The sequence below is a fragment of the Mus pahari genome, chromosome 14, assembly GCF_900095145.1.
Source record: "Mus pahari chromosome 14, PAHARI_EIJ_v1.1, whole genome shotgun sequence".
Taxonomy (NCBI): Eukaryota; Metazoa; Chordata; class Mammalia; order Rodentia; family Muridae; genus Mus; species Mus pahari.
In genome coordinates, this window is record NC_034603.1 from 63,374,424 (window position 1) to 63,385,451 (window position 11,028).

Genomic DNA, 11,028 nt, shown 5'->3' on the forward strand with positions numbered 1-11,028 from the left:
AAGCTGTGTTCTAGCCCTCCTCCCTGCCCCACTCCTACTCCATAACAACAAGGCTGAAACAGTGTGAATGGATCCAGGAAGAGTAAGTTACTGGTCAGGACATTAAGAATGGAAGGAATTTTCATGAATTAACCAAGGTTAGAATGATTTGGAGGGGTTAAGAAACAAACCATCCTTTGAGGTTTTATAAAACCTGAAGGAAATTTTATTTCTCTTCCCCACTGGGATCTAACCCATCCTTCGGTGGAGGCTGGAGAACTTTAAGACAATCCACGTTTAAAAGCAACCCAAGCTACAATTGCAAAGGTGATATTCCAAGGAGTGGGCTGTGGCCAGCTGGCTGAATGGGGGGCGAGAGATCAGGATTCCTCACTGGAACATTTTTCTCAAGACAGTGTGCAAACCTGATCTCCAGCCAGGCCCAAATGCCCTGATTCCCACTCATTCTCAGGCCTGCTGGGAAGAGCACACTGGCCCTCCACCTGCCCTCCAGTTCTATGTTCCTCCTGCTGATCTTGGAGCCAATGGGACAGGAAGGGGTGGGTCACTTCCTCCGAGCCTGGGCCTGGTTGCTCTGTCCCTTCTGGTGCTGTTGCTTAACTTGAGCCAGGATGTCTCGGATCTTCCGCTGAGCCATCTGCATTCAGAACAGGCAGGTGAGGACCTCCAAAGGGAGAAGCTATGCATACCAGCAAAAAATGGCATTTGCAACTCAAAAGACTATTAAATAAAGGCAGATCTAAGTAAGGGAGGGTGTGTGTGTGTGTGTGTGTGTGTGTGTGTGTGTGTGAGTGTGTCTGTCTGTCTGTCTGTCTGTCCATTCAAGGGAGAGTTGATGCTCTGACATGCTACTGAAGCTGAAATGCAGCTTCATGATATCCCATGTACAAATTAGAAGGCGCTACTTCAAACTGCTCTGGAGAGAAACTGCAGGAGAGAGTAAGAAGCCTAGATATGGGTAACCAGCAGTGACAGGACAATCAGCTCCCCTATGAAACAGATGAAGCACCCAAGAATAGCGTCCGCTTTCCCTCTTAAACACTTCTTCCTGGGGCTGGAGAGATGGCTCAGCAGTTAAGAGCACTGACTGCTCTTCCAGAGGTCCTGAATTCAATTCCCAGAAACCACATGGTGGTTCACAACCATCCATAACAAGACCCAATTCATTTGTCTAAAGACAGCTACAGTGTACTTACATATAATAAAAATAAATCTTTAAAAAAAAAAAAAAAAAAGACAACCTTCTTCCATTGCTCAGTAGTCAGGAGCACTGGCTGCTCATTCCGAGGACCCTGGTTCTTAGAACACCCCAGCTCCTACATGGGAGTTAACAACTGCTAACTCATTTCCAGGAAAAAACCGTGTTGTGCCCCCCGCCCCGGCTTCTGTGTACACACGTACACAGACATACATGCAAGCGCAGCACACATCCACATTTTTAAACAATCTAAAATTTTCTTCCCACTGGATGTAGCGGGCCATCTCTGTGTTTGAAAGGCAGAAGCAGACGGAGCAGAGTTAGAGACCAGCTTGGTCTATGTAGTCAGTCCTGCATCAGGACTATACAGTAAGATCTCTGTAAGTTTCCCCAGGAGTAAGAATGAAGTGTTAGAGGGAAAATCAACTAACTGCAAAGTGGGATCCGCATGTAAGCTTTTCCTGACTGTCTCATCCTTCCCATAGACCGAGTGTTCCACTGAAGGGAACACTGCTCCATAGCAGCATGATCTCAACATGGGAGATGAAGGCAGGACTGTCCAAAAGTTGAGGCCAGGTCAGGCTACATACTCAGCCTGTCTGGTCTCAAGCACTCGCACACACACGAGGGGAAGGAGGGGTAAGATCTCACTGGCTTTGATGCTTTGGCTTTTTAAACAGATTTCCACTGACTCCTTTTTCTGAAACAACCAAAATAATGTCTGCAATGCACCTACTACCAGGCTGGAGAGATGGCTCAGTGGTTAAGAGCACTGACTGCTCTTCCAGAGGTCCTGAGTTCAATTCCCAGCAACCACGTAGTGGCTCACAACCATCTGCAATGGGATCCGATGCCCTCTTCCGGTGTGTCTGAAGACAACTACAGTATTTATACAGTGTATAAATTAATTAATTAAAAAAAGTAAATCTTTTTTTTTTTAACTTATTGCCCGGCGGTGGTGCACTTAGGAGGCAGAGGCAGGCGGATTTCTGAGTTCGAGGCCACCTTGGTCTACAGAGTGAGTTCCAGGACAGCCAGAGCTACACAGAGAAACCTTGTCTCAAAAACAAACGTACCTACTACCATCCACCATTCATCCTTAAAAGTCTTATTCCCCTCATTTGAATAATGTGGTTCTTTAGGGTGTAACCGAGTTAATAAACACAAAGCCCACGAGACAGTGTTAAATAACCATAAATCTTAGCTCGCACTGCTATGGCTCTCACTGTTTTTCAAAGACCCTTAAGAGAAAGCTACCAATACCAGGTAACAGAGCAGAGAGGGTATGTTGGGACTGAATGAAGGCATGTGTCCTAGCCCCATGTGTCGCTCAAGCAGCCCCTGGGGGGTCACAGCACACAGATAAACTAAAGATGTAACACTGTGGTGACGTTTGGGGGCTTAAGAGAGCCCCTTTGTCACCTTCTTTTCCGCCCCTTGCTGAGGGTCAACAAAGTTTGAACATGAGATTGGCTCACTTTCCTGGCTTCATAGCCAGTGACTAGTGAGAAAGGGGATCCAAAGGCAGGTACAGTGACACACATGTGTGACCCCCAGCTTTCAGGAGATAAAAGTTGAAGGATTAGTGCGTGGGAAGCCAGCCTCATCTAAATGCTGAGTTACTGCGAGGGCAGAGCGTGGACAGGGCACAGAAGAGAACCAGGAGAGATCTGAAAACCCCCAGCCCTACTGCAAGCTTTCCAGGACCAAAGCTGAATACTGACTTCCTATTCAGTTCAAAGGGGTCCAGGACAACCACGGAGACTATGAAGGTATAACAGATACAATGGTTAGCATCATATATAAACCTTTATAAACTTTGATTTGCAGAAGTTGGTTCTCTGCTACCCTGTGGGCACTGGAGACTGCTCTCAGGTTTGTGTGTAGTAAACATTATAAACACTTTTTAAATTTTTTCCTCCTGGACAGTTTCTCTGTGATGCCTTGGCTGTCCTGGAACTCTGGAGATAGGGGAGCATGATGCATACCTGGCTGGCATAGAAATGTCCAATGATCTTAACAATGACTTGGTCGTTCTCATCCGGGGTCTGGTCTCTTGGCACTACCACCTCGGCTGCAGTCAAGTTCTGCAGCTCATTCACCTAGGGGTGGGGTATAAGAGAAGCTCAGCATGCAGCAATGAAATGCACATGGGGGTGGTGAGGGCGCCTCAGTTGTAGAGTGTTTTGCTCAGGTCCTAGGTTCAATATGTAACACAACAAGAAAAAGAAAAAAAAAAGCCATGGTGGGACTGGAGGGCGGATGAAAGGTGGACGGATGAACTCTACACTGGGCTTGGGTAGTAGCCAGAATCAGGTCAGTGGACAAATGACAGCAGGGGTGACAAAGCCAGACAAAAGTGTGGGTTTAGAGACCAAGGGCTGGGGCTCTCACCGTTTTGCCGCCTTTGCCAATGACCCGCCCAGCCGCTGAAGCTGGAACCCGTATGTGGGTCTCCAGCTTTACTTCCTCCTTGGGACCAAAGAAATTCTCTTCTTTTAGTTTGCCATAGATCCTTCCCTGAGCCTAGGGAGAGAGAGTTCACCGTTAAAATCAGCTATGTATTGAAGCAGAAGGAGTGTAGTCCCGTGTTCTGGTCCAGCCTTTTCTATCTAGCTGGCCAGAACTCTACCTAAGAAAACCAAGCAGCTACAAGTCCCAGTGGATAACCTTCAATGGTCCCCCTGATTATACGTCATGCTGGAGAGAGGGCCTCAGATTATGACCCAGGAGTAAAGAACACCCCAGCACTACGGAGCCAGGAGGATCTCAAGTTCATAGCCAACTTGGTCTGCACAGCCAGTTCTGGCTAGCTAGAGTTAGGTACTAAGACCATGCCTTAATCTCTCCCCAGCCACCTCAAGGGATATTCCACACGCGTAGGCTCTAGGATGCCCTATGTGGATGTGGTAGTAACACCATCGCATCACAACCATGACTGGCATGAACTGACGCGCCTTAGGTGCCGAGGAAGACCCAGCTTCCATCCTCAGAGATCAGGTGAAGCAGCACAGACAGAAAGAAGGGCCTTGGCATCAAATGCAAGCACCTCAGATTCCTTCCTTCTCACATGCCTGTGAGGACCACGAGGAAGTGAGGAAGGAAGAAGGGAAGAAATGAACAGGAGCTGAGCTTGGGAGCACAAGGAAAGCAGCTGTGTGTCCTGTAGGAAAGGCTGGACGATGGGGCAGGAATATGACAGGGAACAACAGAAGCTGCCACATGGTTTTCCTTGCATGTGTTAAGTTCCCAACCTCAGTTCCCCTAACCCATGGAGGAAGAACAATATCGATCAGACCTTGAACTGAGCTTCTGGGGGTCCAGTGATGACGACCATTCGAACTTTCGAGTCAGGTGTTTCTGGTGGAGCAATCTAAAAAACAGCTGGTCAGAGGGTGTGGCTTCCAGGGGAAGGCGTCTCCAGCCCCTCCTGTTCCCTCCCAGTGCCTGCTCTGAGAAGGGAAGAACAGCTAGCTCCAAGCCCACCTGTACAGAAACTGTGATGACGGACGGCATGGGCAGCATGCAAGGAGGACCTGCCTCAGTGACCCGCACACAGTAGGACTGCATCCCAACACCAAACCCACCTGGGGGTTTTAGTAGAGTGCTGGCAAGAGGCAGGGAATTACGAGATGACTGACTGGGTAGGGTAGAGCATGCAGTGGCTACAGCTCTCTTGGGGTTGGGAGGGAATCACAAAGCTTTAAATATCATTGAATGAAACCTGTGGGGTTAACAGCACTGGCTTCCTTGCCAACTGTCTAGCTTGGAAACCTAGAAGCACTGAAGACACCCACAAGGGACTGTGCTTTTCAATTCCAGTGTGTCGTGTGAAGGGGGCTTGAGTTGATACTAGACCTAGAACACAAGAGCAAATCACCTTGATGGAGGCGCTGGCGAACCGGGAGAGCTGTTTGATGTGCTGGCCCTTCTTGCCAATGATGGCGCCCACGGCCTGGGCGGGGATGAACACTTGTACCATCTCCTGCTCCGGAGCCTGCTGCCAGGACAGGGGACTCCTTACCAAAGGCCCAGGGAGTGGGGCGAGGCAGGACACAGGAGCCCCTCCACTGGGCTGCCATACAGCCTCCAAAAGTTACAGATGCAGGCACCTAGCTGCAGCATCCTGGGCTTTAGGGGGATGCCATGAACTCTTTTTAGCTCCCTTCCAACTAAAGGGAGGTAAAACCAAGTGGAAAGCTGCTACCACCACCAGGGCCGATGTCTCGGCTGGGCTCCTCTCCTTGTAGCTGGCATTCTGGCTGCAGAGGCCTCTCTTCCCTCCCTCTTGCCATTGTCCCAAGCCCCGGGTAACGAGACCTTCCACCTACCATGAAGGAGCTATAGGGAGCAGCCCCGGTGACGCTGCTGGGAGGAGGAGGGACGGCGCTGGATGAAGCTGGGAAGAGACCTACAGCAGCCAGGTTGAGACCAGGGATGAGGTGGGACTGCAACTGCAGGAGAGAGGTGAGGTACAGGTCAGTCTGCTGACAGAACCCTAGCATGCGGCTTAGCATGCGGCTTTAGGTCTTGCTGTCACCCACCAAACTGATGAGCCTTTGTGAGTAAATACAGCTACCCACGCCAACAACAGACTGTTTACCTACAATGTACAAGACTCCAGACGTCATCCCCAGCACCAGCACCAGCACCAGCACCAGCACAAAAACAAACTTAGCTGAGTCCAGTCCAAAAGCACAAACTGAGGGGCTGGAAAGGTAGCTCACTGGTTAAGGGCACTGGCTACTCTTTAAATGACGCCACATGGTGGCCCACAACCATCTGTTATTTTAGTTTTGGAGAATCCAATGCCCTCTTCCAGCCTTGGGAACCTGGGATGCACACAGTGTCCTGAGATAGAGCTATCGCTTTTGCTTGTCTCCAAGACCCAGACTCAACTCCCAGCAACACACGCAGACAGTGCCGCCTCGCACTCACGCTCATGGCGGCCACATCGTTCTCGTAAGCCTCTCGAACTTTCTTCATGATCTCCTGCTCGGCCCTGCAGCAGTTCTCAATGGCGCCCTTCACAGTGATGGTCCTTTCAGGGTTATAGAGCGTAAGGTCCTGGAGCCTGGCAAGAGAGCAGGACAATGTCGAGCAGTGGGCAGCGCGGGGCTGGAACCAGACCCCAGCTAGGGGCAGAGCCAGAGACAACTGAGTTACAGGTCCAGCAGTTCTAAAGGACGTCTAACTTCTGGCCGGTAAGCCCTATCTCCAGCCGTCAGGAAACCAGGGCAAGGAAACTAGGCATAATCACAACAATTCCGTCTGTGGGAACACAAGGCATCATGAGAGGTTGTGGTCACTAGACACACAGTGGCTGCAGGCAGATCTTTATGCGCTACTGTGCAGCAGAGTTACTCTGCAACAGCTCAAAGGAAACGGAGAGGCAGGTTGCTTACAGGCAGCTAACCCACGCCTGTCACTTCTTTAGAGGCAGCCCAGTGTGCCCCAGCTGAAAAAGACCAAGGTTTGTGCACCTCTCACAATGGCAGACACACCTAACAGTCAGGCCTTCATGCAGGCTTTTGTGGGGATGCATGTATCTAGAATTGGGACCACAGGGAGGTACTAGGGTGCCTCAGCCCTTATCGAGCAGGACAAAAATGTTCTCTTCACTTTTCTGATTTGATTGTCGCAAGAGGGAGGTGCTAAGGCTCAGTGGCAGGTCCCTCATACCCCACCCTGAGCTCAGCACTGCTGTGGAGGGAAACACTGAGAAGCTTACGACGAGATGGTGATCTTCGTCTCCGTGTCCTGCTCCACCTTCTTCAGGTTCCGCCCTTCCTTGCCAATGAGTCGTCCCACGAAGTTGTTATGAGCCAGGATCTTCAGGGGAACTTCATCTGCCCTGGAAAGGAGGTAGGGGACAGCTCGGTCAATGATGTCCACGAAAGCCCCACTAAATGGTTACCCAAGTATGTGATGAAGCCAGAACAAGCCCTGAGCCAAGTGTCAGGTCACAAAGCTAGCAGAGATGGGTGTTCTATAAACAGAAATGGTGGATAAGGGTGGCAGGGTGACATTTGGGAGCCACAGCTTTATCTCAAAGGTGATCATGGTCAACGGGTACATGATCAACACAAATCGTAATCCATATAACTAACTGCACACTCAAAAAAACATGTGCAATTAGGTTTGGGGATTTAGTGCAGTAGTACTGTTTAGTTTGTCCAGCATGCATGGGGCCCAGGCTCCACCCCTAAGGAGAGGGAGGTAAGGGAGCAGAAAAGATACCCAGTGTATCCTGTAGGCATTTACCTATAGTCCCAGCCAATAAGGCTGAGGCTGGAGGATCCAGAAATTCTAGGCTAACCTAGGCAATATGTCCTCGAACAAACATGGCATTATCACACTAGTTGAACCCTAATAAACCTGAATAAAAATAAAACAAAACAAACAAACAACAAACAAACAAAACAGGGACTGGAGAAATGGCTAAGCGGTTAAGAGCACTGACTGCTTTTCCTGAGTTCAATTCCCGGCAACCACACGGTGGCTCACAACCATCAGTAATGGGATCCAATGCCCTCTTCTGGCGTGTCTAAGAGATTAACAGTGTACTCATATACGTAAGATAAATAAGTAAATCTTAAAAAACAAACAAACAAACAAACAAAAAGCACTGAGAAACCATGTCTCAAAAAAACAAAACTAAACAAAAAAACAAGCAAGTGAGAAAGGAAACCAATGGAAACTTAGTGTGATGATGCATGAATTATCAGCAGACTCAAGACCATAAGCGCCGGGCATGGTGGCGCACACCTTTAATTCCAGCACTTGGGAGGCAGAAGCAGGTGGATTTCTGAGTTTGAGGCCAGCCTGGTCTACAGAGTGAGTTCCAGGATAGCCAGAGCTACACAGAAAAACCCTGTCTCGAAAAACAAACAAACAAACAAACAAACAAAGAGGACCATGAGCGCACAGCCTGTGAAGACCCACTCTCTTTAAAAGATTGTGTGTGGGGGCTGGTGAGATGGCTCAGAGGGGAAGAGCACCCGACTGCTCTTCCAAAGGTGCAGAGTTCAAATCCCAGCAACCACATGGTGGCTTAAACCATCCTTAACGAGATCTGACTCCCTCTTCTGGTGTGTCTGAAGACAGCTACAGTGTACTTACATATAATAAATAAATAAAATCTTAAAAAAAAAAAAAAAAAAAAGATTGTGTGTGTGAGAAGATACCATCATACCCGTGGAAGTGGAAGTCAGTCAGTAGGTAAGGCATTGGTTCGCTCAGAGCTTAAGTGCCAAAGGTTTGTGAGCCGCCCAGAACAAAGGTGGGTAAGATCTGAATTCTGGCCCTAACAGGACAGTATCTATCTTAACTACTGTGCCATCTCTCCACCCCAGCCATTCTCAAGAAAACAATAGAAACAGAAGCCAGGCGTGGTAGTGCAGCAGTAAACAGGATTATAGCAGTTCAGGGTTAACTGGGGTACAGTGATCCTGCCTCAAATACCCCACCCTACCAAAGGACCCAGAACCATAGGCTCAGAAAGCACTGTCAGGGAACCCCTGCACTGTCCTGCATCAGTGGGGTCACACTCAGGCCCTCACCCGCGCAGACAGCTCCCGCAGGCTACTGTGCTATTTTTCAAGCCCTGTCACTTCTCTCTCTGTAGCTTTATACTGACCGATGTGTTGACAAGAAAATTATAAAAGGCATAGAGAGGGATTTCAGCCTGACCCTTGTGGTAACACACATATTTACCTGCATACCCCATTTATGGAGATCCTAATGTATACGCACGCACACACACACACACACACACACACACACACACACACACACGGACAGAAATATAAACATTGTGAGAATATACAATTTCTATACAAGTATACAAGGGAATGATCTTATCTGCCAGCTCCTGTTTGTTTGTGTGCAGTTTGTAACTCTCTCCTAATCTCAGTTTCTCTGCTATGAATGAGTAGAGGCTGGGGTGGGGTATGATTCAGCAACAAAGATTCTGCCTGGGCCTCACTCACCTAGTGCAGCCAAAAAAAGAAAAGAAAGCAGAAAAAAAAAAAAAAAGTGTGTGTGTGTGTGTGTGTGTGTGTGTGTGTGCACGCCAAGTACAGCCAGATCTTACGTTTTGGTGTCTTTTGCCTCCTTGTGCATAATCTCCAAGATCATCTTGCATGCGGAGGAGCAGCCTTCAGGGGTTGAATGCACACTGATGGCCTTCTCCGCGGCACCTGCATTCTCCTTCCTATGCACGTCTATCCTGTGAACCACAAGGAGAAAGCCCGTTAGTTGTCTCCACCTCCTATCAACTAAAAGTCTAGAATCCACTCTCCTTGGACTGGGTCTGGTAAGTCAAGAAGGGTTCTGGGAACCATGGCCAGGTGTCGCTCTGCCCACCTCTGAAAGGACAATGCAGGACAGCTCACAGCCACCAGATGGGGACTCCAAGCTGTATGTGGCTGTGAAACTATTTTTCTCCTTCTAGTGTCCTTTTTCAAACAATGTATTGGGAGACACACTCCCAACTACAAGTAAATTAGTGATTTACTCTGTATGTTAAGAACAGACGAGGGCTGGTGAGATGGCTCAGCAGGTAAGAGCACCCGACTGTTCTTCCAAAGGTCTTGAGTTCAAATCCCAGCAACCACATCGTGGCTCACAACCATCCGTAACAAGATCTGGCGCCCTCTTCTGGAGTGTCCGAAGACAGCTACAGTGTACATACATACAATAAATAAATAAATCTTTAAAAAAAAAAAAAAAAAAAAGAACAGACGAGCTGAGCTGTTCTTCCCCATAACCGCTGTTTATTTGTAACAACAGGAAAGCAGGTGGCTGTACTACAATGGGAGTGGGGATGTAATTATGACTCATGCCAAAGAGACTTGACTGCAGTCAGGCTATCCAGCTTATGACCACTGTTAAGCGGCTAACCCCCAACTCACAGGACAGAGCATCCTGGAGCAACTTGATATGAGCAACTCTTCCTTCTGGAGACAGTGAACCCAAACTCCCATCTGCCTCCTCATTTCCCCAACTCTAACACAGGGGTAACACTGGCAACAGTGACCATTCATGTCCAGAGCAACAACTCCATGGACAAAAGTGCTGATGCCCAAACCGTGTGCTTCCAAGAGCTGCCCAGGGCCCAACTCTCCCCCGCACCCAACCTCCCTTTCCCTGCACTCACTTGGACTGAGTCTGTTTTGTGATGTTCCGGATGGTGGCACCCTCCTTGCCAATGATAGCGCCTACATACTGCGTGGGCACCAGGAGCCGGAGGGGGATGTCCACTGGCTGCTGCTTGGCAGGAGCCCCTGCTGCCACGGGTGACCCTTGCCGGGGCTGGCCCCGAGACCCAAAGCCGCCACGGCGCCCATTCTCGGGACCTTGTGCTATCTGCTCATCAGGTATGTAGGAGACCTTCAGGGCATGGTTCTCCAGTTGATGGCCATTTAGCTTCATGATGGCTCTAGGAACAGGTAGTCCAACAGTCACTCCAACTCAGGCCAACCACACCAACCATGTGCCTTCCTTACCCAAAGCACCCACTGAGTTACAAGATGGGACCACACTGGGGATACTGTGGAGCCAACCATCTGTCTGCCACCCCTCTATCACTAGGGAACGTTTTGGTTTGCGAGAGAGAAGACACTAAGGGGAAAGAGATACAGCAATGCCTCTAGCTTCCTTGGGACTTATTGTTCACAAAAATCTTCCACTTAAGACCACTGGAAGAGCCGGGCATGGTGGCGCACGCCTTTGATCCCAGCACTCGGGAGGCAGAGGCAGGCGGATTTCTGAGTTTGAGGCCAGCCTGGTCTACAAAGTGAGTTCCAGGACAGCCAGGGCTACACAGA

At 49.2% G+C, this 11,028-nt stretch overlaps 1 protein-coding gene across 1 annotated transcript in view; it reads right to left on the reverse strand.

The window, feature by feature from the left end:
- Positions 1-509: 509 nt before the first annotated feature.
- Positions 510-11,028, reverse strand: part of Igf2bp1 (insulin like growth factor 2 mRNA binding protein 1) — a 40,876-nt gene continuing 30,357 nt past the window's right edge. Inside the window, exons 6-15 of the mRNA XM_021212336.2 lie at positions 10,359-10,640; positions 9,294-9,428; positions 6,930-7,052; positions 6,137-6,272; positions 5,530-5,652; positions 5,079-5,198; positions 4,497-4,571; positions 3,593-3,724; positions 3,187-3,300; positions 510-637 (exon numbers count right to left, since the gene is read on the reverse strand). Coding sequence (XP_021067995.2) covers positions 545-637; positions 3,187-3,300; positions 3,593-3,724; positions 4,497-4,571; positions 5,079-5,198; positions 5,530-5,652; positions 6,137-6,272; positions 6,930-7,052; positions 9,294-9,428; positions 10,359-10,640 — 1,333 coding nt within the window. The 3' untranslated portion in view covers positions 510-544. The remainder of the gene's footprint in view (positions 638-3,186; positions 3,301-3,592; positions 3,725-4,496; positions 4,572-5,078; positions 5,199-5,529; positions 5,653-6,136; positions 6,273-6,929; positions 7,053-9,293; positions 9,429-10,358; positions 10,641-11,028) is intronic.